The sequence below is a fragment of the Tyto alba genome, unplaced genomic scaffold (genome assembly GCF_018691265.1).
Source record: "Tyto alba isolate M040663 unplaced genomic scaffold, T.alba_DEE_v4.0 Super-Scaffold_14, whole genome shotgun sequence".
Taxonomy (NCBI): Eukaryota; Metazoa; Chordata; class Aves; order Strigiformes; family Tytonidae; genus Tyto; species Tyto alba.
The window spans coordinates 56,323,638-56,348,090 of NW_024881276.1; the positions used below are offsets into that span (position 1 = coordinate 56,323,638).

Sequence of the window (24,453 nt, forward strand, 5' to 3'; positions counted from 1 at the left end):
GAATAAAAGAAAACAAAGTGGAGAAACCTGCTGGAAGTGCGGTTGCTTCTGTTACGCATGGAAAAATAATGTGTGAACATGTTTTTGATTGTGTAACAACAACTACTGGATTGAAATACTGAAATGAAAATTTCCCTTCCAGGTGCTTCTGTGGTGCACTTGCACTGCAGAATTTGTGGGCTGGAAGAGTGCTAGTCCTTGCCCTGCACATGGGAACTGATGATTATTGTAGTTTCCAAGAGTGTGCTGGAAGAGAAACCTCTGGGGTACAGTGAGTGGTATAGCAAGATGAGCTACCTGCTCTACAGTAACAGGTTTTTAACACCTAATGTTTGTAGTCACTGGTTTGGACAAGTTGCTGCTGTTTTCAAACCTTTGCTAATTTGCAGGGTTGATTATTCAATTTATTTGAAGGTGTTACTTTTGCTGTATTTTTTTTCTGGGACTTAAGTCTGTTGTAGAAAGCGTTTTCCGGGAAAGGAGAACAGAAGACCCGGAAGGCATAACCTGATTGTTTCAATATTCTTTTTGTTTATCTCTTCTGCCTTCAGGATGACAACTGGGGTGAGACCACGACAGCAATCACAGGCACCTCTGAGCACAGTATTTCCCAGGAGGACATTGCTCGGATCAGTAAGGATCTGGAGGACAGCGTTGGGTTGGACTGCAAACGTTACCTGGGCTTAACAGTGGCAGCTGTTCTTGGACTCCTTGTCTTCCTTACCCCCATTGCCTTCATTCTGTTACCCCAGATCCTGTGGCGGGATGATCTGGAGCCGTGTGGTACTGTCTGTGAGGGGCTGTTCATCTCTGTGGCATTTAAACTCCTCATTCTTCTGATTGGGACCTGGGCTCTGTTTTTCCGTCAGCCCAAGGCAGACATACCAAGGGTGTTTGTGTTTCGGGCCCTTCTGTTGGTCCTCATATTCCTGTTTGTGTTTTCCTACTGGCTCTTTTACGGCGTTCGCATCTTGGACTCGAAGGACACCAACTACCAAGGAATAGTGCAGTACGCCGTGTCTCTGGTGGATGCTCTGCTCTTCATTCACTACCTGGCCATTGTGCTGCTGGAGCTACGGCAGCTGCAGCCCGTGTTCACTGTCAAAGTAGTTCGGTCGACGGACGGAGAGTCACGATACTACAGCTTGGGGCACTTGAGGTAGGTACAAGCCCTTGAAGTCCAGCGGTGTAGCTAAGCTGTAGCATGAAGCATCCCCTGTCCGCTGCTTTCGTACGTGTGATATCCCTGGCTTCTGAATCTTCCCCCAGAGGAGTCTTAGAGTCTCGCCAGAGTTACCAAGCTGAACCTCTCTTCCCCTCTGTGAGTATGGGAGAGGTTGTCCCTGCTTCAGAGTACTCTGCGTTTCTGTAAATAAAAGGAGCTGATGGCACAAGTTTAGGCTGGTCATTGGGCTAAGCCTGATGAGGTCTTTGTTTAAGATCGTTCTCTGGGCTTCTTGCCCAGTCTCCGTACTGGAGGGAAGAGGAGAGGCCTCCTTGTGTATTCGGGGCTGGCTTGTGCTTTCTGTATGGGACAGATGCCACTTCGAGAGCAGCCCTTCAGGCTGTGCAGAGCATTGCTCCTCAGAGCCTCCTGACAGCAGGCCAGGCCACGTGGCAGGGGCTGAAGGAAGAAGAAGTAAGTGGCCCTGTGTGAGAAAGCATTCAGCAACCTAATGCGCTGTTGAAAACACCCATTTGTCCTCATTGCCCTGTGCAGTGAAGAGTTGTGCAAGGAACCTGAATAAACATCCCCTGGGTCAGATCGGGCACTGGTCGCTTGGATCCTGGCCCTTTGTGGCCAGTCGAAATGCTTGTGTTCAGGTGTTTGTGCTTGGGAGGCCCATTACTGTGGCAGACGGGCGAATTTGAAGGGCTTAGCCAGATAGCTACACTGTGGGATCTGAAGGCTGCTTACAGGTACAGGGGACTTGTTCCTTGATTCTGAGATCGGCAGTTTTGTGTTGGCTTGAGGGAAATAACATTTAGTCCTGCTGAAGCAGTTGCCTTGGTGCAGCCAAAATCTCCCAGTGGTTCAGGTGTTCAGGAATAATATTTTTAATGAGTACTGGGGCACATGTAGGTGCTTCTTCTGGCAGTGCTCTGCTGCTCCTGGTTTGGTTTTCTAGCATAATGCTCTTTTTGTCATAGGTATGGATTAGTTTGCTACGTCTTACATATCTGGGAGTGTTTGGGAGCTGTGCAATATCCGTAGGTATGGCATATGCATGCCTGCTTTCACCTCCCTGCTGGGGTTACTTCCCTCAGCAAAAGTACAAGAAAGGGCAGGTGTCTCTGCATCCTTAGTTCCTGTGTCCTGTGAGGCTCTCTAGAAATCTCTTAGTTCCTGTGCCCTGTGAAGCTAGCAGCTGAGCTCTGAAGATGATTCCCTGCACTGTATGTGCACTTAAACATCTGTTCTGCTTATCCTGTCCAGACCCCTATGGCATGCATATCTATTGCAGATGGAGAGATTAGTGTCTGCTGGTTTAAGTGGATGTAGGAGCAGTCTCCTGCAGCCATTAGCTTAGCAGTGGAATTGCTTTGAAGCAGATTTAGTGGTTGAAGCTCAAGTCTGGGCGTTGACTCCTGGATGTCTCTGGCTTAGCAGAAGAACTAAAGGCCTTTTGGGTGCACTAGGTCTGGACTCTGTTGTATTTTCCTTCTCTGTAAAATGTGAAGGAGAGCCCCCCTTCTGTAATGGAAGTGCTCCCGTTGACTTAATGAAATACCACTTTCAGGGTTTTAAAAAATTAACTAATCTCTGTTTTCTTGTGAAACCATTTTTTTTTTTTTTTAACCTTAAAAATTCCTCTGTGGTGACAGATCCAGCACAGCTTTTGAGGCAAAACTAGGGGGATGGAGAAATGACTACCAAAGAGTTCCCCTGTGCTCCAGCTTTGTGCCTGAAGCTGTGCCGGGGCAGTTCTCCCATAAGGGAATTCTGCACAGAAAGTTCAGTACATGTATGTATATACCTATATACATACACAGTGTGCAGGTGGTTTGAGAGAGCTTGCTGATTGCTTGATGGTAGATTGTGGGTTTGTGTTCAGAGGAATTAAGATCCTATGCCTGCCAAAGTCTGCATGCCTGGCTTTAACCATGTAAGCTTGCCATCGGAGGCAAAGCATTTGCTCAAGAAGCAAGGCCTAAGTGTTTAATAACACATGTGTTAGAAACAGTGTGCTCTCCAATAATCTCTTTGCAGCAAGACTTTGAAATGCCTTGCGTGATGCAAGGGGAGCAAAGAGTTGTAAAACCTAGGGTGAAATCTGAGATGTATGAAAATTAATAACTTGTCATTTGTTGGCAATCTGATTGCAATTCTGCTTGGCATGTTGAATCCAAACCATTCAGCATGTAGATGCTTCAGTGTCTTGTGTTACAGGAGAGTCTTGTCAAGCATGTCTAGTAATGGTAAACTGGGGTTACTTTTTTCCTTATTTTCTGACAGATGAGTATAATGTGTATTGACACATGTTTTGAAGCCTGTGTGTCCTTTCATCTTTACTAATGTAAAGGTAGAACTGTGTAGGTTTGATCAGTGGCCACGTGTCTCCCAGCTAAGGGAGAGTTCATTCTCTCTCCCTGTCTCACTACAAGAGACAGGGAGAGTTTTTATTACTTATGCATAAATGGTAAGAGCTGCTGGTCCTGATGCAGAGTGTGGCCCCAGTGTGGCAAATACTGTAAGAAGTGAATGTATTTGGGATCTCCTTCAGCTTCTGAAGGCTTATGATTGTAAGATGTTTATGTAAAACATGAGAAGTTTGGGAGCTTCTGAACATCTTTGCAGCATAATTTTTCAAAGTTTTCAGAAAGGTCTTGTCTTGCTTGTCAGTGAAATGTCAGTCAGGGTCACAAGGGGCTGCCTTCTGCCCTCTGGCTGGCTCTCTGACCGAGGTATGGGGCTGGAATGGGAGGTCTGTTGATGGGAAAATGTGGAGGCGTGCAAAGACCGTTTGCATTGTTCAGGAAGACTGGAGAAGCAGCCTTGTGGGTGTGCTGGAGAGGTGGTTATAAGCTATGATGGAGTATGCATATACTACTCGTTGCTGCTTCTGGACTCTTCATTTCTCACTGTGCACATTTGCCTCACCCCAGCACTTTTAAAGGGGTCTTAGATAGGTTGTGGGCTGCCTCCTGGAAGGTGGAAACATGCTTTAACGGGTATAAGAATCTGACTGCCTCCTGAAATCTAAGCCTTACTGCCTCAGTCCAGCTTTTTGTCCTCTAAGTGCTCTCAAATATCCTGAAAGTTTTGCTACCTGGCTGTCTGTGGAGTCAGTCTTCTTCAACAGTCCAGTGTGTTCTGGAGAAGCTGGTGGTGAGAAGGCTCTTGAGACATCTTGTTCAGTGTTGCTTCTCGGAGTAGCTCTGGACTTTCCACAGGAAAGTTGTTACCAACCATTTAATCGATGGTGGAAGCTTTCAAATTCTAGGTCTTTTCTGATGAGGCAGGGGGGAGCTGCTCTGCAAGTATGAGACAAACAGGCTTTCTGGGGGAGAAGGGAAGAAAACAATAGCTCAACCACCCTTCTGGAAAACCATGTTTTTGCCAGGCAGGGTACAGACAGGATTTTCCACCCTTCCTGACTCCAAACACAGCAGAGAAGCTCCAAGTGCTGAGTTAGGTATTCTGTTCCACCCCCGAGGGCCCTAGGTCCAGCAGGGTGAGCATATTTGGGAGTAGTTCCCCAAATTCATATTATAATCAACCTATTAATAGGCTGGCTTGGTCCCACTCCCAACACTTTGGCTGTAATTTGTCTTCTGGGAGACTTGACTGCCAAAATGAGCGTTCCCTTTGGCATGGTTTCAGGAGTTTGGGGGGGTGGAGGGGGGTGAGGCAGGTAGAAACTAAATGGGAGTCCCAATGATTGCGATGCCAAGTCTCAGCTCACTGACTGCTCTGCTGCTCCTGGTAGAAAGGGCTGCTACGCAAGGGGAATGCTTTATGGTGGTACGTATGGGTAAAGAGCAGGGAACAGAGTAGATGCAAGAAAGGTCAAGCCTGGGAAAGTAAGAGGGATTGGGTAGGAATGCTGGCAAGACTTTTGAAAGCAGTGACAAAGGGGAAGAAAGGTGAGGGAGGGCAACAGTAGGCAACTTCCAAGTTGAAAGGCTGATAATTTTGTGAGCTGAGGCTTTGGTTTGTCCCTATGGATAGGGACGCTGATGGTACCTGTCATCCACAGTTTGTTACCTTCTGGATGGCTCAAACTATATAGGAAAATGATGTTGCTGGAGAAAACCCTCCTTTTCTGTAGCTACGGTGCTGAACATACTCCCTTCCTCTCCGGTGAATACTCTTTCCCCACCCTAGAGCTTTGCTAGTCTAGACAGCTCAAGAAAATGAATGGCTTCAAACACGTGTTAATTAGTGATCTTACACATAGGCCGAATGTTAGGTTCCAGTATAGTCTTGGTTTTCTGAGGCTATAAATGTCTAAGAGTGGGTCTTTCTCCTCCCTCTTTGCTCATCCTTGCAGTAGAAAGATGAGGGGCGAGGCCATGAGAGTTTGCCATGTGTCAGGCTGTTTGAAGTACTGAGAGCTTCAGTCCGTTTTTCTGCCCTTCCTGGCATGGGCTTCCCTTTGAGCCAGCTGGCTGGGAAGCTAGCAGGGAGGTCACTGTATGGCTTTGGAATCAAGGTACAGCTTTTGCAGATGTTTGCGAGCTGGTTGATTAGTCTCTGTCCATCTAATCAAGAGGAGCTTAGTACTCAGAAATAGCAACCCTGTAAGGGGGAAAGTCTGTTAGAGCATTGCCTGTACCCATGTTCCCCATCTGCATTTGGATGGATGTTTGCTGAACTGTGCTTTAAAAATCCAGGAAGGGAGCAGCTGCTCCCTCAAAACAGGTACCTGTCTCTGAAGAGCCTGTACCTTCCCTGCAGGAACTATCAATATGTCGCTGAGAAATCTTGTGGCTTGCACATGCTCACGAAACAGAGTAGATGCATACATGTTTTGTGGAAGGGGAAAACATTCAGCATGTCTCCCAGCTGAACTGGAGGCGGCAGAGTAGCTGTTTTTCAAGTGGTGTGTGAGCCCTTACCTTTAATACAAACCAGAGCTGAAACAAAATTGCATGGTGGAAGCTGATGCCACTCTTGACCCAGCTGCTTTGAGTCTGCAGTCTTGCATCTATTGAACCCGTTGCTTATCAAACTGATCTCTAGGCTGCCAGTATTTACTGATCTAGTCTGAATGCTCTCTTGTCTGTGTCCCTTGGTGCTACTGGGGCCATGTTCCTTAGTGAGGGAGTATGTAGAGGGCTAAGGAGCAGGAATAAGATTTTTCATACGCCAGCCTGCATTCATAAGCCTTGCACATCTGATCTTGCAACAAGGAGATACTGTGCAAATATGCCTCCCCTTATCAAGGGTAAAATTTTTCTACTAAAAAACACCTGGTCAACGTTTGAACTGTACAGAGTGCTCTTGCCCGCAGTTGTATCAACACTTCTGACTAGGTTGTGCTGTCCTAAATCTCCCTACCCCTCAAAAGGAAAACTTCCATGGCATATAGATACCTTTGTTTCTGTTTCTAGCCTGGTGAAATGTATCAGCTTAACCATGGGTTTAGGAAACTGGGTCTCTTGCCTGAGGCAAGAGCTCTTGAAATACTGCTGTCTTCTGGTGAAGAAACTTCATCACTTGTGTCTAACCGCATTGGTCGTTTGTAGCGTGACCGATCCCATACACTCGTGGGCTATTTCTGTTTCCAGGGGGGCAGTCAGAAGCGGGACTGCAGAACAAGTGCTGGGGCACACTAGTGCAGCTCTGTACGTGCCCGGCTAAATGCTGCTGGAGGCACTCTGGGCTTGTGCACTCTTCCTTCTACACTGTGTGCAGTTTGCCTGGTCTGTGTTCCCAGGGACTGGAGGAATTACACTGACCCTCCTTGCTCCTTGGGGTTTCTTCAACCCTCACCATCTTCCATAGTGATAAACACTGTGATGAAAGAAATTTTGCTGATGAGTTTTTACTTTGTTCTGTAGCAAAACATGTTATTAACTGTCCTCACACCTTGATTACAGCATGTTCCACAGACTAGCGACTTTGCAAGAGCAGCTCTGTCACCAGAGCCTCCAGCCTGTGTGAAATTCGCCTCCTTCCTGAACGTATTTTCTCTGTCCTGAAATCTGTACAAGGCACACTGATGAACATTTGTGTGAATGTCCCCCACCATCACCTGATGAGCGCCAGCGTTGAATAGTCTCTCCTCCCAACAAGTTCTGGGATAGCTGGCTAAATGGGTGTTAATTGCATCTGCAGGTGTGAAGCTCCTGAAGAAGCAGTGGTCTGCTCTGGAGCAGCTTCTGTAGCACTAACTGAGAGGTGTCAGACTTGTGACCTCCAAGCCAATGTCTTTCCAGCAGCACTTCACATAACGGGATGTTTATAACCACTTTTTTTTGCAACTTGTTGTCTCTGTAGTTGGGCTGCTTCCCCACACTCCCATTCCTGAGCTTGCAGAACTCTGCCCAGGGTTGTGTGGTACAGGCAGTTGTTGAGCCTTAGCACCCTTTAAACACCCCATGCCATGGAGTAGAGAAGGAAAGTCTGACTTGGGGCTGAACTAATAATGACTTAACGGGAAAAGACTTCCAACCGCATTCTTAGTCATTCTTAGTCACAGGCCATACCTTCCCCCTCCTGCCTGTGTCTGCTGCCTCACCTCCAGGAGGGTAGTGCTGCAGAGAACAGTTCACCTGATTGCTCTTGCCATGAGAGTACCAGTGGAATTGCAGAAGGGAATTTTCCAGTAGCCTCTGAAAAAAAGGTGTGTGCTGTTTCCCCGCTGAGTAGGGAGCAGGCTACTTTGATGCTCCGGATGAGTTACGGGAGTGGTGCCGCGTTCTGTTTTATGAGGGTCTGTTTGGTGGTGCATGGCGTGTGTTGTCAGCAGAGTTCAGCTAGGAGTAGTTACCTGAGACAGAGCAACACCTCATTAAGAGGATGTTTGCTTGTGGCAGTAGTGAGCAACAGACTCCAGGAGTGCCAGGTGCTTCTCATCACAGCAGAGGGGAAAGTCTGGGATGGACTGTCAGTACCTGATTGCATGCTGAACTCCTGGGAGTTTCTGGCATGGTAAAGCATGTCTCCAAAGCATGGGAGGGCTCTGCTTTTCTGAAAGGAGCATGTTTTCCTAGCCTCTTGCCTTTCTGCATACGTTTTGCAGAAGATTTTTTTTATTTTTTTCAATAGGGATTTACACATAGAGCCACTCTTTGCTTTGATAAAGATGGCAGAGCTCAGAGAACTGAAGTGCCTGTGGTCATCTTTCTACTCCTCTCTCCTCCCTTGTTTAATCTTGATCTTGGATCGCCCCCAGCACCCCTTGTGCACACACCACCTCTCCTCTCGTGGAGCTGAATGTACAGCCCAGGTGCCAGTCTTACTGTGCTCCTGCAGATGCGCCAGGAAGCAGCGGCCGGTGGTGCAGGGTGATTGTTATACCCTGGAGCAGTCTCGCATTTTTTAAATGCTTAATACTTTAAAAGTTTACAAGCCTACTTGTAAGCGAAGGGCCTGCTGTCAATTATTAATCCCCTTGGCTAGTACAATATTACTTGCTCCCTGACGGGGAGCTGGTAGGCTTCATCCTTCTGAAAGAGATGATGTGGAAGAAATGCCATTGGTTTCATCTGCAGGGATTTCCCTTCTTGTTGATTTGTCTTTCAAAATCAACACTGCCCAGAAGTACAAGAACAGCATGCGCTCCAGCCTACCCTGTACTTAAGGGGTTTGTCAAGTAATTTCTTTTCTCCTGCTGTCGGTGCCTTCCAAAGCGCCTGTGTGTACCACCCACAGAGGCAGATGGTCTCCCTAAACTGCTGAACAAATTTTGTGGCCGTGAAGATACTTTTATCTTCAAATGCTGAAAAAAAAAAAAAAAAAAAAAAAATTCCACCCCCTCAACCTTTGACATCCGTTTCTTGTGGTGAATGATGAAATACAAATATTCTGCGAAGGATTGAGCTGTGTGCCCTGTGGGGGAAAGGAGGAGGCTTGCTTTTTGTTAAAAGTGCAAGAAATAGTGAATTTACAGTTCTCGTACAGCATAACCAAGTAATGTCCAAGAACAATGGAAGCTAATTCCTGACGCTACCCTGAAGGAATAAGGAAGAGTTAATAGGGAGTGGGGTGGTAGTAAAAAAAAATATTTTTTTATTTGCCACAAAACTGAGGGCAATATTTTTGCTTATAACTTTGATTTCCCCCTCAGCACTCTCTCCCTTTAAATGAAACTCTGTGCTTAAATCCCCTTTGTACAGTTTAGGTCAAGTGGGAACCTCAGCTGACAGTCTGGGGAGAGCTATTCCCTGGTTTACAGCAAATTAGGCTCCCGGCACAGCAGTAAGGACTTTAGCTGTGGTTTGGGGGCTACCAACTCCAACTTGCGCTCCCGGAGTTCTGGTGCAGGGTTATCTGCATCCTTGCTGGGGCTGGATTTTTGGGGCTCAGGTCAGAACTACAGACCGTGTCCCCGCGCCCCAGGTGTAATTTGTTGGGTTTCTGGGTGCTGGCTATAAAACAAGGCGGCTCTTGCTTGAGCAAAGTTTGCTGGGGTGGAGCTGGGTAGGGCATGCCCCGTGGTGGAGGGATGCTGTGCAGGGAGGGCTGGGCTGTGCTTTGAGAGCTGATACTCCTCTGTGTGCAAGGATCTGCTGGAGGGTAGCATCGATGCTGCTTCTCCAAGCCTGTCCATGTAGGTTTGCTGGGAAATAACCTTTTGAGGTGTTGTGAGAGAAATCCTATAAATTAAGGCTGCTGTATTGACTCAAATGGCAAACTTCATTCAAAGTCTGGCCATGTTAATCCCGTCCCCTGATGGGGGTCAAGAGGTGGTCCTTTTTCCTGAGGGTACCCTACCAGGCTGCTGTTGGAACAAGAGCTGAATACTGATATTTTATGGCAGTGGCATCTAAATGTAAAGTCCTGTTACTGAAGTTTTGCTGCCAGGAGAAGCTTGGAACACTTTTTGTTTCCTTGGAATTAGAGTTGCATTTCTTAATTTTTCACTGAAACCCAACCAGACCCTCCCATCCCCCGAAAACCAGCCCTAAACAAACGAGAGAGAGAAAAAAAAAAAAAAAAAAAAAAAAAGCCACCCTTAGTTACTTTTTAACTATAAATGTAACTTGAAGAATTCCTTGTCTAAAGACTCTGGCTTTATTTGATGCATGGTCAGGCTTTAAATTATCTTTTTAAGATGTAGACTATTATAAACTTCTTGCTATACCTGCCAGTTCCTGCATTTTTTTCTTTTGAGTCTCAGGCTAATCAGAGGCACAGCATACATGTATGTTGGGAAAGGAAATGTGTCGCTGTCATGGATCATGCTGCTCCCAGGGACTGGGAGTGGTAATCCAGAGAACTGTATATATTGCAACCGATGCTGGGTTCCTGGGTGTGTGAGCAGGGCACAAGCTCAAGTTGGAGGCGAATGGGTGCCCGGTAGCTCAGGGCTCAGCAGAGTCTGGTATTTCATCCTCTATGTGTCCATACTAAGTGCATGTTTTACTCCTGCGTGCAGGGTAAGCTCTTGGTCTTGCTCCCAGCTCCTGTGTTCAGAAGATAAAGCACACTTCGGTGTTGCCTTGTCCCACCTGACGTGTTTGAAACTCCTCAAATCTTAAATATAACCTCAAGTGTATAGAAACTTTTGAAAGAGGTTAAGCCTCTCTCATAAATACTCTGTGTACCCCTCAGTTACATAAATGTTTGACTGTAGTTTCATATCACTTCTTAAACTAATGCTGCTGAAAAAAAAAAAATCCTGTCAACGGACTGATCCTTCCTCACCCCTCCCAAAGAAATCTGGTCTGGTTGCACATGGATCTGAATGGTGGAACTGGTAATTTGTATCTCATATTATCTGTGTAGCTTTATAGTTCACGTGTGTATCTTTCTTCCTGGATTATTTAGCTCAGCTCATATTCTGCAGTCTTTAACTGCCCTCCTGGTGCTCAAGGGTTACAGAGGCTTGTGGTGGCAGAGGGAAAGAGGCAACATCCTCTCATGGCAGTGATGGTTTCACTGGAAGCGATCCTGCCCGAGGTTGTGCACGTGTGTCTGGAGTCTGCCTGCAGAGCAGGAGCAGTCCTTGGTGGCGCTTGGCTCTGTCTGCCAAAGTGTGGTCCTCAGCTGAGCTCGGGGAAAGGAGAGCCTCAAGTTCTTGCTTCTGCTCCCCTACCCAGCAGGCCTAGACGGGACCAGCAGTGGCCCAAGCGTGGGGACAGGTCTCATGCCCCAGGCCATGTCCCTTAAGGTGCAGAGCTGGACGTGGTGCACCGCAGGGATGGCAGCTTATTGCTGCAGGCTTGGTGTAGAGTCCTATCTCCAGCTGTGAGATGGCACTCTGAGTTGGAGCCATGCAGGTCTCCTTCCACAGGGCCTCTTGGCCTCAATAGTCTGCTCAGCTGTGGAGACGTTTAACAGTAAGATTGACTTCAGCAGTGTCCCTGACTCTCTCAGATGGATCGTGGGTCTGTGTCAGGTTGGGTGTGGACAAGTGAAGCCTGCTTGGGCTGCTGGCAGGTGGGTGCAACACCCGCAGGTGCCCTGCTCTGTCAGTATCCCCATCTGCCTGTATCTGCCATGCTATGCAGGTTTGTGGGGACAGCTCAGCAGCAGCTTCCCCCATCATCTCTTCACTTAAGTTGTCCCCTTTGTGTTCTCCTCTCACTGCCCTCCTTCCCAACCTGCCAGTTTGCTCAGTAGATAAAGCAAGCCTTTCACAGCTTTGGTTTTGCTTCAGTGTGAGCAGACAGTAGTTGGGTGGGTTGGTTTGTTTGTTTGTTTGTTTCTTTGTTTGTTTTCCTTCCTCCTAAATAAGCAAGTTGGTGTTCTCACTAGCTCCCTTGAGGATACCCCACCACTTTGCAAAAAGGTGGCATGGAAGCAGACTGCTTGATGTGCTGGCAGTGTGCTTAGAAAACCCATTTCTGAGCTCTAGCGTGTGGATCCAGTAGCTGCTGCTCTCCAGATCCAATTCAACTACTACTGGCTCGGGCTTGTGGTGTGGACGCCTGTCCAGATGTTGGTTTGGTTCACTGTAGGCATCTGGGACATGGTGGATACGTGGCCGGACACAGGCAGCTCCTTTGCTCTCACCTTTATTCTCTGTGTTGCAGCAGACCCTGCAGCAATGAGGTGCTGGTAGCAAGGACTCACTCTCTGCTTGATGAGAAGGTAGCACCTTTGCCTGTTTGAATGTGTTATATATGATCAAAGGGAAATGGATGTCTCTAGCTTGAGAGCTGTTGGGGCATCTGTGTGTGGTTATTGGTGTCTGAGGAACTGGTTGAAATCCAGCCCAAGCTGTTAGTGCTTGAAAGCTGCTGTTGTCCACTGGCTAATTCATGAGCTATACTGTTTGGATTTAGTGGTATCTGCATGGTGAGTAAGTGCTTGAAAACACCCTGCCACACACGCTGTTCCTCTTGGAGAGACAGTCTTGGCATAGGAGGATGCAAGTGGTTTGCTTTGGAGTCTGCTCTCCTGGCAGCTGGCTTCCTCAGCCTGCTGGAGAAGAGGTTTGTCGCACTGTGTGCTCAGGCTTTCAAAGCTGCTCTTTCAGATGCATCACCTGAAGCTGCTCTTGTTGTACGCTCACGTACCCGTCCCGGTGGATGGGCTGAGGTGATCGGTGCAATGTACCTTTGCCACATGCTAACAAACTCCCCTTTGCTATTCTGAGGAGGCTGGATGACGGCCTTTCTGGTTACCTAGTCTGACCTATTGCAATAAGGCATTCCAGAATTGCATACAGTGAACCTGGGAAGAAGCTTAGGCTCAGCAAGGGCTTAAATCTTTCCTTTCTTGTGAAAAGAGTTCCCTGCCTCCCATAGGAAGCTCTTCTGGTGCTCAGGGGCCTCCACTGACTCTAAAACCCATGTTAGGCTTTTGCAGCTTCTTATTCCATTTTCTATCTGTTGAGTATGATGTTGGGGGTAATAAGTATTTCTGTGATCTTTGCCTCCCTTGGCACTGTATTCAGTGAAATGAGATGTTCACTGTCTTACTGAGGAAGAGAAGTGTGGTGCTGTCACAGTATCTGACCTCAACACCGTGACCATCTTTTCCTGGTAAATTATGTTATTGGACCTTTTGGACCACTCTTTGGGTGAGAGGATTGCACTCTTCTTTTCTTCCTCCTCACTATGAATTACCACTACTGTTGGGTTTTTGTCCTAACTAATTATACTAGCTGCCACCTTCAGCTGTTGGAAGTGGAAGCGAGGGAAGTGTGGCTGTTGGGAAAGCATTTATCAAAATTTGAAGTTCTACCAATAAAGGTGACTGGGAAAAACATTCAGCCCACGTGCTGATACCCTAAAGACCAGTTAAATTCCTGAAGTATCAGGCTGGCAAGTTTCTCAGAAGGAGAATTGCAATGGTAACATGCCTGTGGGTTTACTGGGGTTTTATAGCAGCTTGCTAAAACTTAGCACTCTGTACTTCTGTAGCAGCATCTTCTTAGTGCTGGCCTGGGAATACTTTTATAGAGTTCTTCAGGGAGGCTTAAATAAGCAGTTTGTTTGGGTTGTATGACATAAAGGAGTAGATTTTTATTTTTTTTTCCTGAAGTTTGGTTGTACCAACCTGTAAAATCCTCTATTTTAAAAGCTCTCGATTCCATGCTCACAGCTCTTCCAAATAAAAAGATTTGACCAAAACAGCAATGTTAGTAGTAGGCTTCCAGGAGTCTTCTTTTTTTGTCCATACTGGGAGGTTGTGGCTAGGATGCTGTTGAGGAAAACAAACAAAAAAAACACAATCTGAAAATGAGTCCTACTCTCCCCCTCTCATCCAGAAAACCTGTGCATGGAAATCCCTTCTACATCAGCAGCGAACTGCTGTATTGCTCGGCTGGTGCGTTGGTTCTGTTTTTTGTCTCATGAAACATGAGACTTGGCATAGAGCATGTGTGTTGGAGAGCACCGTGTCTTGCAGCATGCAGGACAGAAAAGGAGAAATATGTGGCTAGAAATTGGGCTGGTGCTGTCCTTAAACCTACAGCATTCATGTGACAGTTGTTCAGATGTCTAGCATTGGGGGTGGATGGGGACACACTCTTTTTATTTTTTTTTTAAAAAGTCTGAGCAGGGAGAGAACAGATGGGGACTGGTCGCTGCGAAACTGTGGGACAAACCCTTTGTGGTTTTTTTGGGCTCCGTATAAATTGCACCATTAGTGAATGGATGTTCGCTTCCTTGGGGGCAGCAGCCATGCTGCCATCACAGTGACAACCTGTTGCTATGCTGAGGTTTTCTTCCTTTCCCCAGTAAAGGCATGACCTTGCAAATTCTCTTCCCTGCCTGACCAAATGCCAGAAGCCGGGTATCTAAAACTCACTGCGTCCCAGTCGCCTGGTGCCTGTTCCAGGGAGGGCGAGGATTGCGCTTGCCTGCTTTAGCTGAGCGGAGACTTCAGTTGTGGTTGTCTGACAAGAAAATGTGGTTTTCCTGTTCCTAGGGGCTGTGGTCTTGTTCTCTTGACTCTACCAAACTGAAATGCTATTGTAGTTACGATGATCAAAAGGCATTTTTCTGCTCTGCCTGTTTGGCCACAGCTGCTGAAGGAGTTTCTTGCCTTGACATCTCGGCCGAGATCTGACTCCTGCTCTGTTACTGGAGAGGACAAAACTGTAGCTAAGGCACCAGTGCTACTGCTGGTACAGCCTCGGTCCTCTCGGGAGCCTTGCTCTGAGGTGCTGCTTGGGAAGGACGGCGAGTAGGAAATCCCTCGTGCTCCAGAGGGACTTGCAGAAGACTGTCCCTGGCATGGCAGTGGGGAGCATCTGTCTGGGCAGCCTCCTCTGGCTTCACCCCTCACTGTGGTAGGCAGAGCAGGGTAGCAAATCTGTGTAGAGGATGGTGGAAATACCTTCTGTAATCGTTTTCCGCAGGGACGTTGGTACAGGAAGAATTTTAATTTCAGTTGTCTGTTTCTGAGGTTTCAGTCCTGGTGGCTTTGCTTTGGAAGAGCAGTCTAGCGTGGTGAAGGACCAGGAACTCGAACCCCAGCTCTGCACCTGGCAAAAGAATATGTGTAGGTAAAGGGTTTTCTTGGGGGGAGATGTGGCGGTAGGGTGCTTCTGGGAAGATGCAGAAGTTTTCCAAGCCTGTTGGGTGTGAGCTGACAGCATTGCTAGCGAGTAAGAAGTGCTGTGGATGAGCAGCTCGGTGCTCCAGGAGACCTCAGCATCTCTTGCAGTGGATAACCTTGATGCAGGTGTAGACTGGAGATAGCCAGTAAGGCAAAGCTGGCTCTGTGTGGAAGGTTGCTTTGTGCAAGCCTTGTTCAGCTTCTCTTTGAGGTCCCAAAGCTTCCCAACTGGCTATGGCATGTATTTTGTGTGCCCAGAGACCTTGGCTTGTTTTGGTGCTACGTCTGTTTTGGAGAACATTAAAAGATGTTGTTTGGAGGAGTCTGTGTTGGGAACCATTTGATTAAATTACCCCAGGCTTCCTCTGCCCTCAGCCCTCAATTAGCACAGCAAGGATCAGGCCTCTCTGACTATCCCTGTGGATTTTATGTGTGTGGCTCACCCTAAACTCTGATGCTGCAAGATTTGCATCCATAGTAAGGTAGAGAAGTGGGTGCTCTGGTAGCAAACAGCTCAGCTCTGTCTGGATGTATTATATATATATATATATATCTTTCCAAAAGCATGAGGCACTCCTCTGCTTTTGATGACTACTGGTGTCTTAGCTGATGGTTGGTATAGTACCATGGCAGGCTACATTTCTAACTTAGCAGGAAAGCACAAAATTGCTAAAACCATGTGAATGGCAGCTACTGCAGCCTGCTGGATTTGATCCTGGTGTGTCCACTGGAAACTTTGGGTGTAGAGGTGTGGCGTCAATCTTTTTTTTTTTTTTTTTCTTCTTCTTTTCTTTTTCGCTAACCCTTTCCCACCATTTCAGAAGACTCAAAACTGATTTTTTTTTTTCTAGAAACCAGCAGGGCCCAAAGCCAGTATTTTGATTATATAAACAGGCTTTTTCCTTTGTGCTTTGCTTTAGTATAGCACTGGCTTGTTTTCCTGGAAATCTTCTAAAAAAGCCAATTTCAGTATTAGTGCAGCTATGTCACAGAAGGCAAATACAAAGCCAAAATGGCCGTTGAGTTAGAATGTGGCAAGAACTCAAATATCAAAATCCCGTATAGCAGCAAGTATTCAGGCAAAGCTGTTCCTGACTTACCTTTTGAGAGAAAAAAACTGGCGATAGTTGCTGCCTTTGTGTCACATAGTCCCCTCCTCCACTTCCTTGGATGCCCTGTAAAAGTTAATTCATTACTGTTTGTAAAGGACTCTGCATTTCTCTGCCAAATGCCACTGAGGTACCCTGTGCTTCTGTTGAGTCTGCTTGTTTGCTTTCCCTCTTGGCAACATGCTGTGACATGGCCTTCTTCAGGGTAGTAGTAATAATAATTTAAAAAAAAAAAAAAAAAGGCAACCCCTCCAACTACACAAAATGCAAAGCACCAAAATGTAGAGCCTTACTGATACTGCCTACAAGGAAAACTGAGGCTGCTGTCCCGTGCAAGAGGTTTTTTCTCATGTCATCAGTTTTGAGTCTGAAGTGTTGCATGAAAATGCTTTTTGCGTCCTGATACGCTTTTCTGTATCCTGGTAGTTTGTTACAGTGCCTGAAGTATAGCGGGCTGCCAGATCCTCTTTGTAGGACAAGAGGAGGATCCTCACTCTGACCTTCTCCGAACAGGCAATTAAGTATTGAGACTTTCCGTTCATTTTCTTCCTGCCCCTCCCCATTCCTTTAAAATCGTAAACGCAAGGAAAGCCTACGTTTGGTGAAGCATGGGTGAATGGATGCAGTGACCGGGGTGGTGCTGAGCTCCTCCTGAGACGCTGCTGCACGGAAACAGCCTCCGAGCGCGGGCTCGGGGAGGGACGGCTGCCAGTTTCCATTCCCATCGGAGCTGCTGTGCGGGTGGAGAGGAGCCTTGCTGCAGCCGCTTCGCCTTACTCACAAGGCAGCAGAGTGTCTGCCCTGCGGTGAAAAGTCCCCCAAAAAAACCTGAATTTCTGCCGGGAGACAGCAGGCTTCCTTAGCATTTTGCTTTGTTCCTGCTCACTCCTCAGGGCTGCACTGGATGCTTGTTTGGTTGCGGTTACCCTCCTCCTTGCACACCGAGTTGTACGAGGGCGTCGGGTCCCTTTTGGCCGTGTTTGGGACGGCTGTGCCTGGTCAGAGAGGGGTTCTTGTTGCTTTGCAGCTCCTGCATGGGGCAGGACTGGCTGTCCTGGGCTGAGCAGGGTGAGGCCTCCCCTTGATGTGGCTGAAGAGGTTGAGCAACACAGCCCAGAAGGCTCTGTCTGATTCAGCCTTCTCCTTGCTCTTGCTAATTATTGTGACCCTTTTAATTTTCTTGTCTGCAGCATCTTCTCTTTAATTTTATTTTATTGTTGTTGTTTTTTAAAAGAGAATTTGAAGAGTTGCAGTACAGCCGTCGTCCTAACCTGCCATGCTCAGGATTGACTACACGAGAGACAGAAATGGGCTGGTAGAAATTTAGGAAACTGATGTTTATTTACAGTTCTCTCCCTAGAGAGCAGACTCTCTGTGTGATTGGGGTATCTCTTATTGTGGAACTGAGCCTGTACTGGATTTGCATCAGCAAAAAATAGCTGGGCTTTAATTATTAGGGCAATGATAGTTGCTTATTGCATCGTAAAAGCTTTATTGTGTTTGGATTTGGGGTGCATGTGCCAGTGAATTGGTGGGGTAGGTTATTTAGTGAGGGAATGGAGGGGGTACTGGGTGGGGAAAGCTGGCATCCTGATGATAACGTTCTCTGTGGGATCCAGGGAAAATATGTATGTATTAAAATAAATTATTCTCTCCTGTGATGCATTGTGTTTTGTCCTAATAGAGCTAGTTGGCCAATGGAGCACTTCCCAAACCTTTCCCGCTGCTGGGATGGAAGTCCCAACTCTGCCTGAAATGAGTGCAGTGTATTAGCAGAGTATAACTCTGTTTATTTTTATCTTCTTGTTTTTAGTTGGTCCTAGTTTTCCAAAGATTGCATTTTGAGATTAAACTCTGTGGAGTTTTACTTTCCTGGGAAGCAGACATGGAAAAACTTGGTCATGTTTGAATGCAGTCAGAAGGGGGAATGTGTACTGCTGCTGCATGACTTCTATGAAATTTTGGGTTTAAGCTGCAGCAAATTCACAGTTGAAATCAGAAGCTTGGCAGGGAGAAATAAACCAGCTCTCACTTGTTGTGTGTCGCTGTCTATGTGTATGTGGCAGTGGGTCATCTGCACTACTTCATTAAAGGAAAATTATTTCCTTGATTAAATAATGGGGGTTTTATTACTTATCAACAGCTGAGTGCTTAAATGGAGTTGCTTTTAACAAACCTGATACAAGGAAATATGAAGGACTGGCACCTGAAAGGCACGCTTCTTTAAGATGCTCTAGCTGGATTGCAAAAGACCCCACCAAACAGACCTAAAGGTGGAATTTGCTTCAAAAGCTAAGTTCATCATCTTAAAAGTATACAGCTAATGAAATACACGGTGCTGTACCGTAATACTGACTGATGCAGGTACACAGTGAACAAGTCTGGGTTTGTTCTTCTTTCTCGGGATCCCGTGAACGGGCTGGCATCTACACTTCACTCGCTGATCAGTGGGAGGGGGGCAGCTGCAGACTGAGGATGGCGGGGGGCCAGTGTTTAAATTACTGGGGTGTGATGCAGGAGTTTAATATTAGCACAAGGCCCAGGAGAATTTAAATTGCTTCTCCAGGAGCGCACGTTGAATCAGTGGTAGCGCTGAAAATTGAATTTAGGTCTTAATTTGTTGGTGTCTTATTTTCCCACGTTACCATCCTTCTAATGCCTTCCTCCTGTGTTGTAACGTGTGAGAATACATGGTTGCTTTCCTTAGGAGAGGCTTTGTTGGTAAGTGTAAACTTTACAATTAACTGGCAACAAATGTGTTGGCAGCTCCTTTCTAATTTTTGTGGGTTCAAAATGAAATTAAGTGTGGCTTCTTGGCAAACTCCACCTGCCTGAATGGGTGATCTTGGTGATTTGCTGCGAATGCTGCTGCCAGCCGGACACCACGCTGGGGCATGGAGCCAGAGCAACGGGGAGAGCGCGCTGTGTCCTAGATCCCACGTGTGTGTTGGCATTTTTACACACCATAGCTCTGGCTTGTTTGGAAATACTGTCCTATTTGTCGGTAGCAGTGCCTGCAGACATCTCTCTGTGTTGTTGAAATGATGGCAAAGGAAGATACCTCTGGTTTGAGCCTTTCCTGCTGCTGGTGCGTCTCCTGTTTTGCTCCCATGTGTCATCATTTTCTGTAGGGGCATCCCTTCAAAGGGATGGAGGGAGTGTCGCTGCTCCTCCTTCTGTCCTTCTCTTGGAGTTTAACAGGCAATCCTGAGGTAATCCCTTCTCTGGCAGCCACACTCCCGAGGCAGTGATCTTATCTTGCTGTGAAAGCTGAAGAGGTGGGCTCTTGTCAGAGCTGGGATGCAGGAGATCTGAGGAGCTGGGAGGTGCGTCTGGCAATGACTCAAAGGGAAAAGCATCCCTCCCGAGCTGATCCCTCCACCTAGGCCAGCCAGCCACAGCAAAACCAGCGTGGTGCTCCGATCTTCAGCCTGGGCAAGGTCTCTGCGTCACAGCTGTCGTGCTGCTGAGGCGGGCTGAGCTCTTGTTCTGTGTTTTCCCACACTGCAGGCAGGCAGCCTAGTGCTTCAGTTTATGTGCTGCCCTTGTTTAAGGATTTCCTGTCATCCTCCTACAGAGGTGAGGGCAGAGACATGTACCTTGCATCTCAAATGAAATTTCAGGTCCTAGAGAGAGTAATTAATATTCTGTGTATTGCACAATTCTGTGGGTGTGAAAACCTTGTTCCAAATAATGTGGCGGCTACTTTTTTTTTTTGAAAGAAAATAACTTGTTGCATTTTTGAGGGGTTTGTCTTGTTTTTTGTTTTTTGTTTTTTTTTCTTTTCTTTTCTTTTTTCCCTAGCATCCAGAGAGCTGCACTGGTGGTTCTGGAAAATTACTACAAAGATTTCACAGTCTACAACCCAGCCTTGTTAACAGCCTCCAAATCCCGTGCAGCCAAGCACATGGCTGGCCTGAAAGTCTACAATGTTGATGGTAGGTGAGGTAAAATGTAGTCTCTGAGACTGGGTGGGATGGGGAAGGGCTGGGTTGACTTTATGCTTTGTTATGCACACATTCTCACCTTTTTGCTTTGCCAAATCCTTGCCTCTTGCTGGAAATCTTCCTAACAGGGCTGAGTTTGCCGGTTCCAGATGACTTTACAGATGTGTTTAGCCCACAAGAAGGCTTTTGACTTTGCCAGGCGAAATGGCCAAGTTTTGGGTCAGGCTTAATTATTACGTGGCTTGACAAGTGCTTTTCAGCACCACTGCTTGCTTGTTCTAGGCAGCCTCTGCTTTTTGTCACCCTTGGTTCATCTCCTTGATTGTGATAGTACAATAAACACAACTTTTAACCTAATTGAGTTCCCCAGTCACTTATTGTGCTGCTTCCACAGGCAGCCTTCAGGAAAGGGAAGGAGGTTGATACCCGTGTGAGAAGCAGTGACTGTGCAAGCAGCAGTTGCTAGTGAAAGCAACACTTGCCAGCCTGCAGTCTTAGCACTAAAGGAACTATGCCCAGCTCATGCGTGGCCGTGCTCCCAAGTCACCCTGATGCTAAGCAGTTCATGGAAATTCAGAGACAGATAACTATGCTCCTTGGGCTTTGCCATTCTACAAACCTGTTTCAAACTTTTGGGCTTTAAAGAGGCCGGTGGGAGGATGGATGGGTGGATCCCTGCGGACACTCAAAGCAATGAAAACTGCACTTAATCATTTGACACTCTAAACCCCTATCAGTGAAAGCTAGGCTTGATAAGCAGGGTAAGCCCAGCCGTCACAGCCTCTATAAAAGTGCGCATTCCTTTGATGGAAGAGCTGAAGTTGTGCAGGGAAGCTTTTATGCTGAAGGACGACTGAAGTCCTGTGACAAGGTGTGGTAAGGCACAGACTAACCATGAATTCAGTTGGTACTGAAAGGCTTTGAGAGCTGGAAGGGAGAAAGGACCTTAGCAAGGCAAGGTGGCTCTGTCTGCAAGGTGTGGAGACCAAAACATGAAGAATATATGTCACAGGGGAAAACATGAGACATGATTGTTTTGCCCTCAACAAAGTTTCACTGCCTTATTGGGGGGGGGGGTGTTATTTTTTAAAAATTTTTCATTTTTGATGACTTCAGAAGTTTCAAAGACCTTATTCTTAATGTTTCCCCAAACCTGATGTAGCACTCTTGAGTCCATCGAATTAATTGGAAGTTTAGATTCTTAGTGAGATGTCCCTATCCTGACAGAGGAAGGGGGGGAGCGGGAAGCAGGCGGGAGGGAGAGGGGCAGGCTTGCCTATTGTGTCCCCTGCTGCCTGGAGTGAAGAAGCTCTCGGGCGGGAGAAAACAAGATGAGTTGGAGAGGGGAAGCAAACAGACTTGCTCCGCACTTTTCTAGTGGTGAAATCTCTTGTTCCAGCTGCTGCTCACTCTCAGTGAGGCCTGGTGTATGGAAGGTGAGGGCTTCCCCGATCCCACAGCGGTCTGCACAACATTCAAACCCAGTGGCCCACCAGGCTGGCTGCAGGACGTGCTATTCTGGTTACTAGCTGGCTTGGCTTCTCCTGTGCTGCCACATCTCTTCAGGAGGTGGCAGGGTCTCTGTTCCTGCAGCACCTGCTGCGACCATGGGACTCCCGAGCTCGGAGGAAAAACTGAGGGTCTAGTAGCATAGGGAGCTGCTATCTCACAAAACTTTGTTGGAAGAGAAGGAACGAGAATCAAACGCCAGATGTGGCTGACAGGCCTTTCCAAGAGTCAAGGTCATGAGCCTGGGAGGGCCTGAAAATTCGTCCCTTCCCTTCTGGGGCAGTACCGATTGCCTGGGCTGTTTCTTGTGCGGTGCTGCTGCCTTTGCAAACGTGGAAATCACAGGCTTAGAGGCATGCCCTTAAGAAGATTCCCGGCCATTTTACGAAGCAGAGTGTAGTTCTGGCTGCATCTTACCTTGGCATCCTGACAGTCTCTTACACCCTCCATGTGAAAAGACAGTAATGCTATTAAGGCAGCCTGATTTGTTGGCAGCTTTTGTATTTGATGCTGGAGCAGCCAGGAAGGAAAAACATCTTGCTGTAATCTCTCTTATACAGAGTGGGGAGGCTCACCTTCAAAACCAGGGTTTTCATCGCCAGGCATAGTCAATGAGGCAAATTACGGTTCTAACCCAAATTTGGGAGCTAGTGTCTCCCTTGAGTCATATCCTCCATTTCAGGGCTGTCAAACAAAGTCTAAAGTGTTTAGATTCTTAAGAAGCTGACTGTGTGAATGCTTGTCTTTCCTACTGATGAGCTTCAGGCTTCTGTCTTGGAATCTGGTTTGTGCTTTTTAGGAAGAAATTAAAAGTGGAGCAGAACTAATGAGCAGAACAATTTTAAGCATGTCTGCGCAATTGATTTGCCTTAACCACTGGCAGTTGAGAGTGTGGGCTTTCAGAGCAGTTAGTCAGAAAAGCAGTTTTTGGTGGTTTGGAGGCAGTCCTAGACTTCTCCTTTTTCCCTCTGGGTAGACCCACCTCTATCCTCTATCTAGATAGAAGAGTTGATAGACTCTTCTGGGGCAACTTTTTTTCCCTCTCTCTGCCCAAACAGCCAGAGCTGTGAGCTTCATGGGGGAGCTGCAGAACCTACTCCTGTATTTTAAGGTCACTAGTTAAGGTCTTGTAGTAGACAGCACTGTCACTTGACTGGGCGTTACAGAGCAGATTGCAGCTTCCCCGTTCTTGTAGCTGCATAGGATCTGTTAACAACAACAGAAGCTGTAATGGCAGGTGCTGCTCAGAGTGCCACGAGAAGCTGCTATGCACATAGACCCCAGCCTACCCTATTGCAGGACTGCTGCTCTGGCAGCATCTGCCTTTCTGGAAAACCCTGTGCTTTGTCTAAAGGTGACCCTGCTGCCTCTGCATCCTGTTTTTCCCTCTCTGCGTGTAACAGTCTGGAGTTTGGCTTTTGTTCATTCATCTCCATGTCTCATGATGTTCTTGTATTTGTCTTTCTCCTCTTTCCAACTCCTCAATTCTTGTTCCCTCACACTGTCTTGTTGCTGAAATGTGGTGTGTTCCAGCTGTCCTTGCCTTCAAACTGAAAACATATATAATGGGTGGTAAGTTGCATCCTTGGCATGTGTACCTCACCTCTGCCTTTGTGTTACGTTGTGTGAGATCCTTCATCCCAACTAACTTCCCTCGTCCACATGCCAAAGCCCCCCCTCTCTAAGCCCACGCTGCTTAGCAGGGTTTCTACTAGAGCTCGTGGGGATCGGGGAAGAGTTTGTAGCTTTGGCTGGGAAGGCTGGAACCACAGAGCGCTCGTGACAGGTGCTGTGAGGTGCTGGTCTGTCCCAGCCCCAGTCCTGTGGCAGTAACTCTGCCTTCCTCGTCTCCTTTTTGCTCGCCCTCGCCTCCCAAAGGCCCAGGTAACAACGCGTCGGGGCAGTCCCGTGCCATGATCGCAGCCGCGGCCCGTCGCAGGGACTCCAGTCACAACGAGCTCTACTATGAAGAGGCCGACCACGAGCGCAGAGTGAAAAAAACGCCGTGCAAGGTAAAGGCGTCCCCCTGCCTGGGTGCTGCGAGGCTGGCGAGGTGGGGAGGACCTGTGATTAAGGGCTGGGGGTTGGCTGTAAATCCGTCACGGCGAAGAAGCGTATGAAACCCAGATGCGTAAGGGATGGGTGACAGCTTGCAACTGGAATTATCTGAAGAACATGCATAAAGCAGAGCTCGTGTATATCGTGCAGATAAGCTAATGCGATGTCATGGGTTAGGGAACAGTCCAGTGCTTGACAAATCTGTAGTTACTTGCTGTAGGAAATCCCATTATTTTCCCCCGTGCCCAGGCTTGTTGTCTCAGCTCAAGTAATCCAGGGACAGGATCGGTGGAGCACTTAGTATTGCCTGTTCATGGAGGAGGAGAATATTTGGGTTTGCAGACAGTAGTCTGCAACAGTTTTTACTAAAAAAAGGGCAGTTTGATTGCCCTTTTCAGGGCAGTTGCGTTGGGGAGGAAAGATGTGACCAGAAGCAGCTACATTTTATTTTGGGACACGGATATGTTTTCTGCCAGTCACACTTAGGCTGCAGAGTTGATGCTTTGTTGAGGTGACCCAAGATAGTGCCTCTATTTGCTCTGGAGCCTAATTACAGTTTGTAGTTAACATACCTAACAGTTTGAGGCAAATTGCTTACGGACAGGCACCCCTGAACTGAGCTGTGTTTGGAAGGAATGTGCCATAACTGGAAGGAGCTGGCTTGTTTTGTGTTTTCTTTTGGCAGTTTATATTTAATTGGGAA

General features: G+C 47.2%; 1 protein-coding gene across 1 annotated transcript in view; it reads left to right on the forward strand.

Moving 5' to 3' along the window:
• Nucleotides 1-24,453, forward strand: part of VANGL1 (VANGL planar cell polarity protein 1) — a 45,522-nt gene that overhangs the window by 11,853 nt on the left and 9,216 nt on the right. Inside the window, 4 exon segments of the mRNA XM_033005186.2 lie at nt 552-1,159; nt 20,041-20,174; nt 23,571-23,686; nt 23,688-23,704. Of these exon segments, the coding sequence (XP_032861077.1) occupies nt 552-1,159; nt 20,041-20,174; nt 23,571-23,686; nt 23,688-23,704 (875 nt within the window).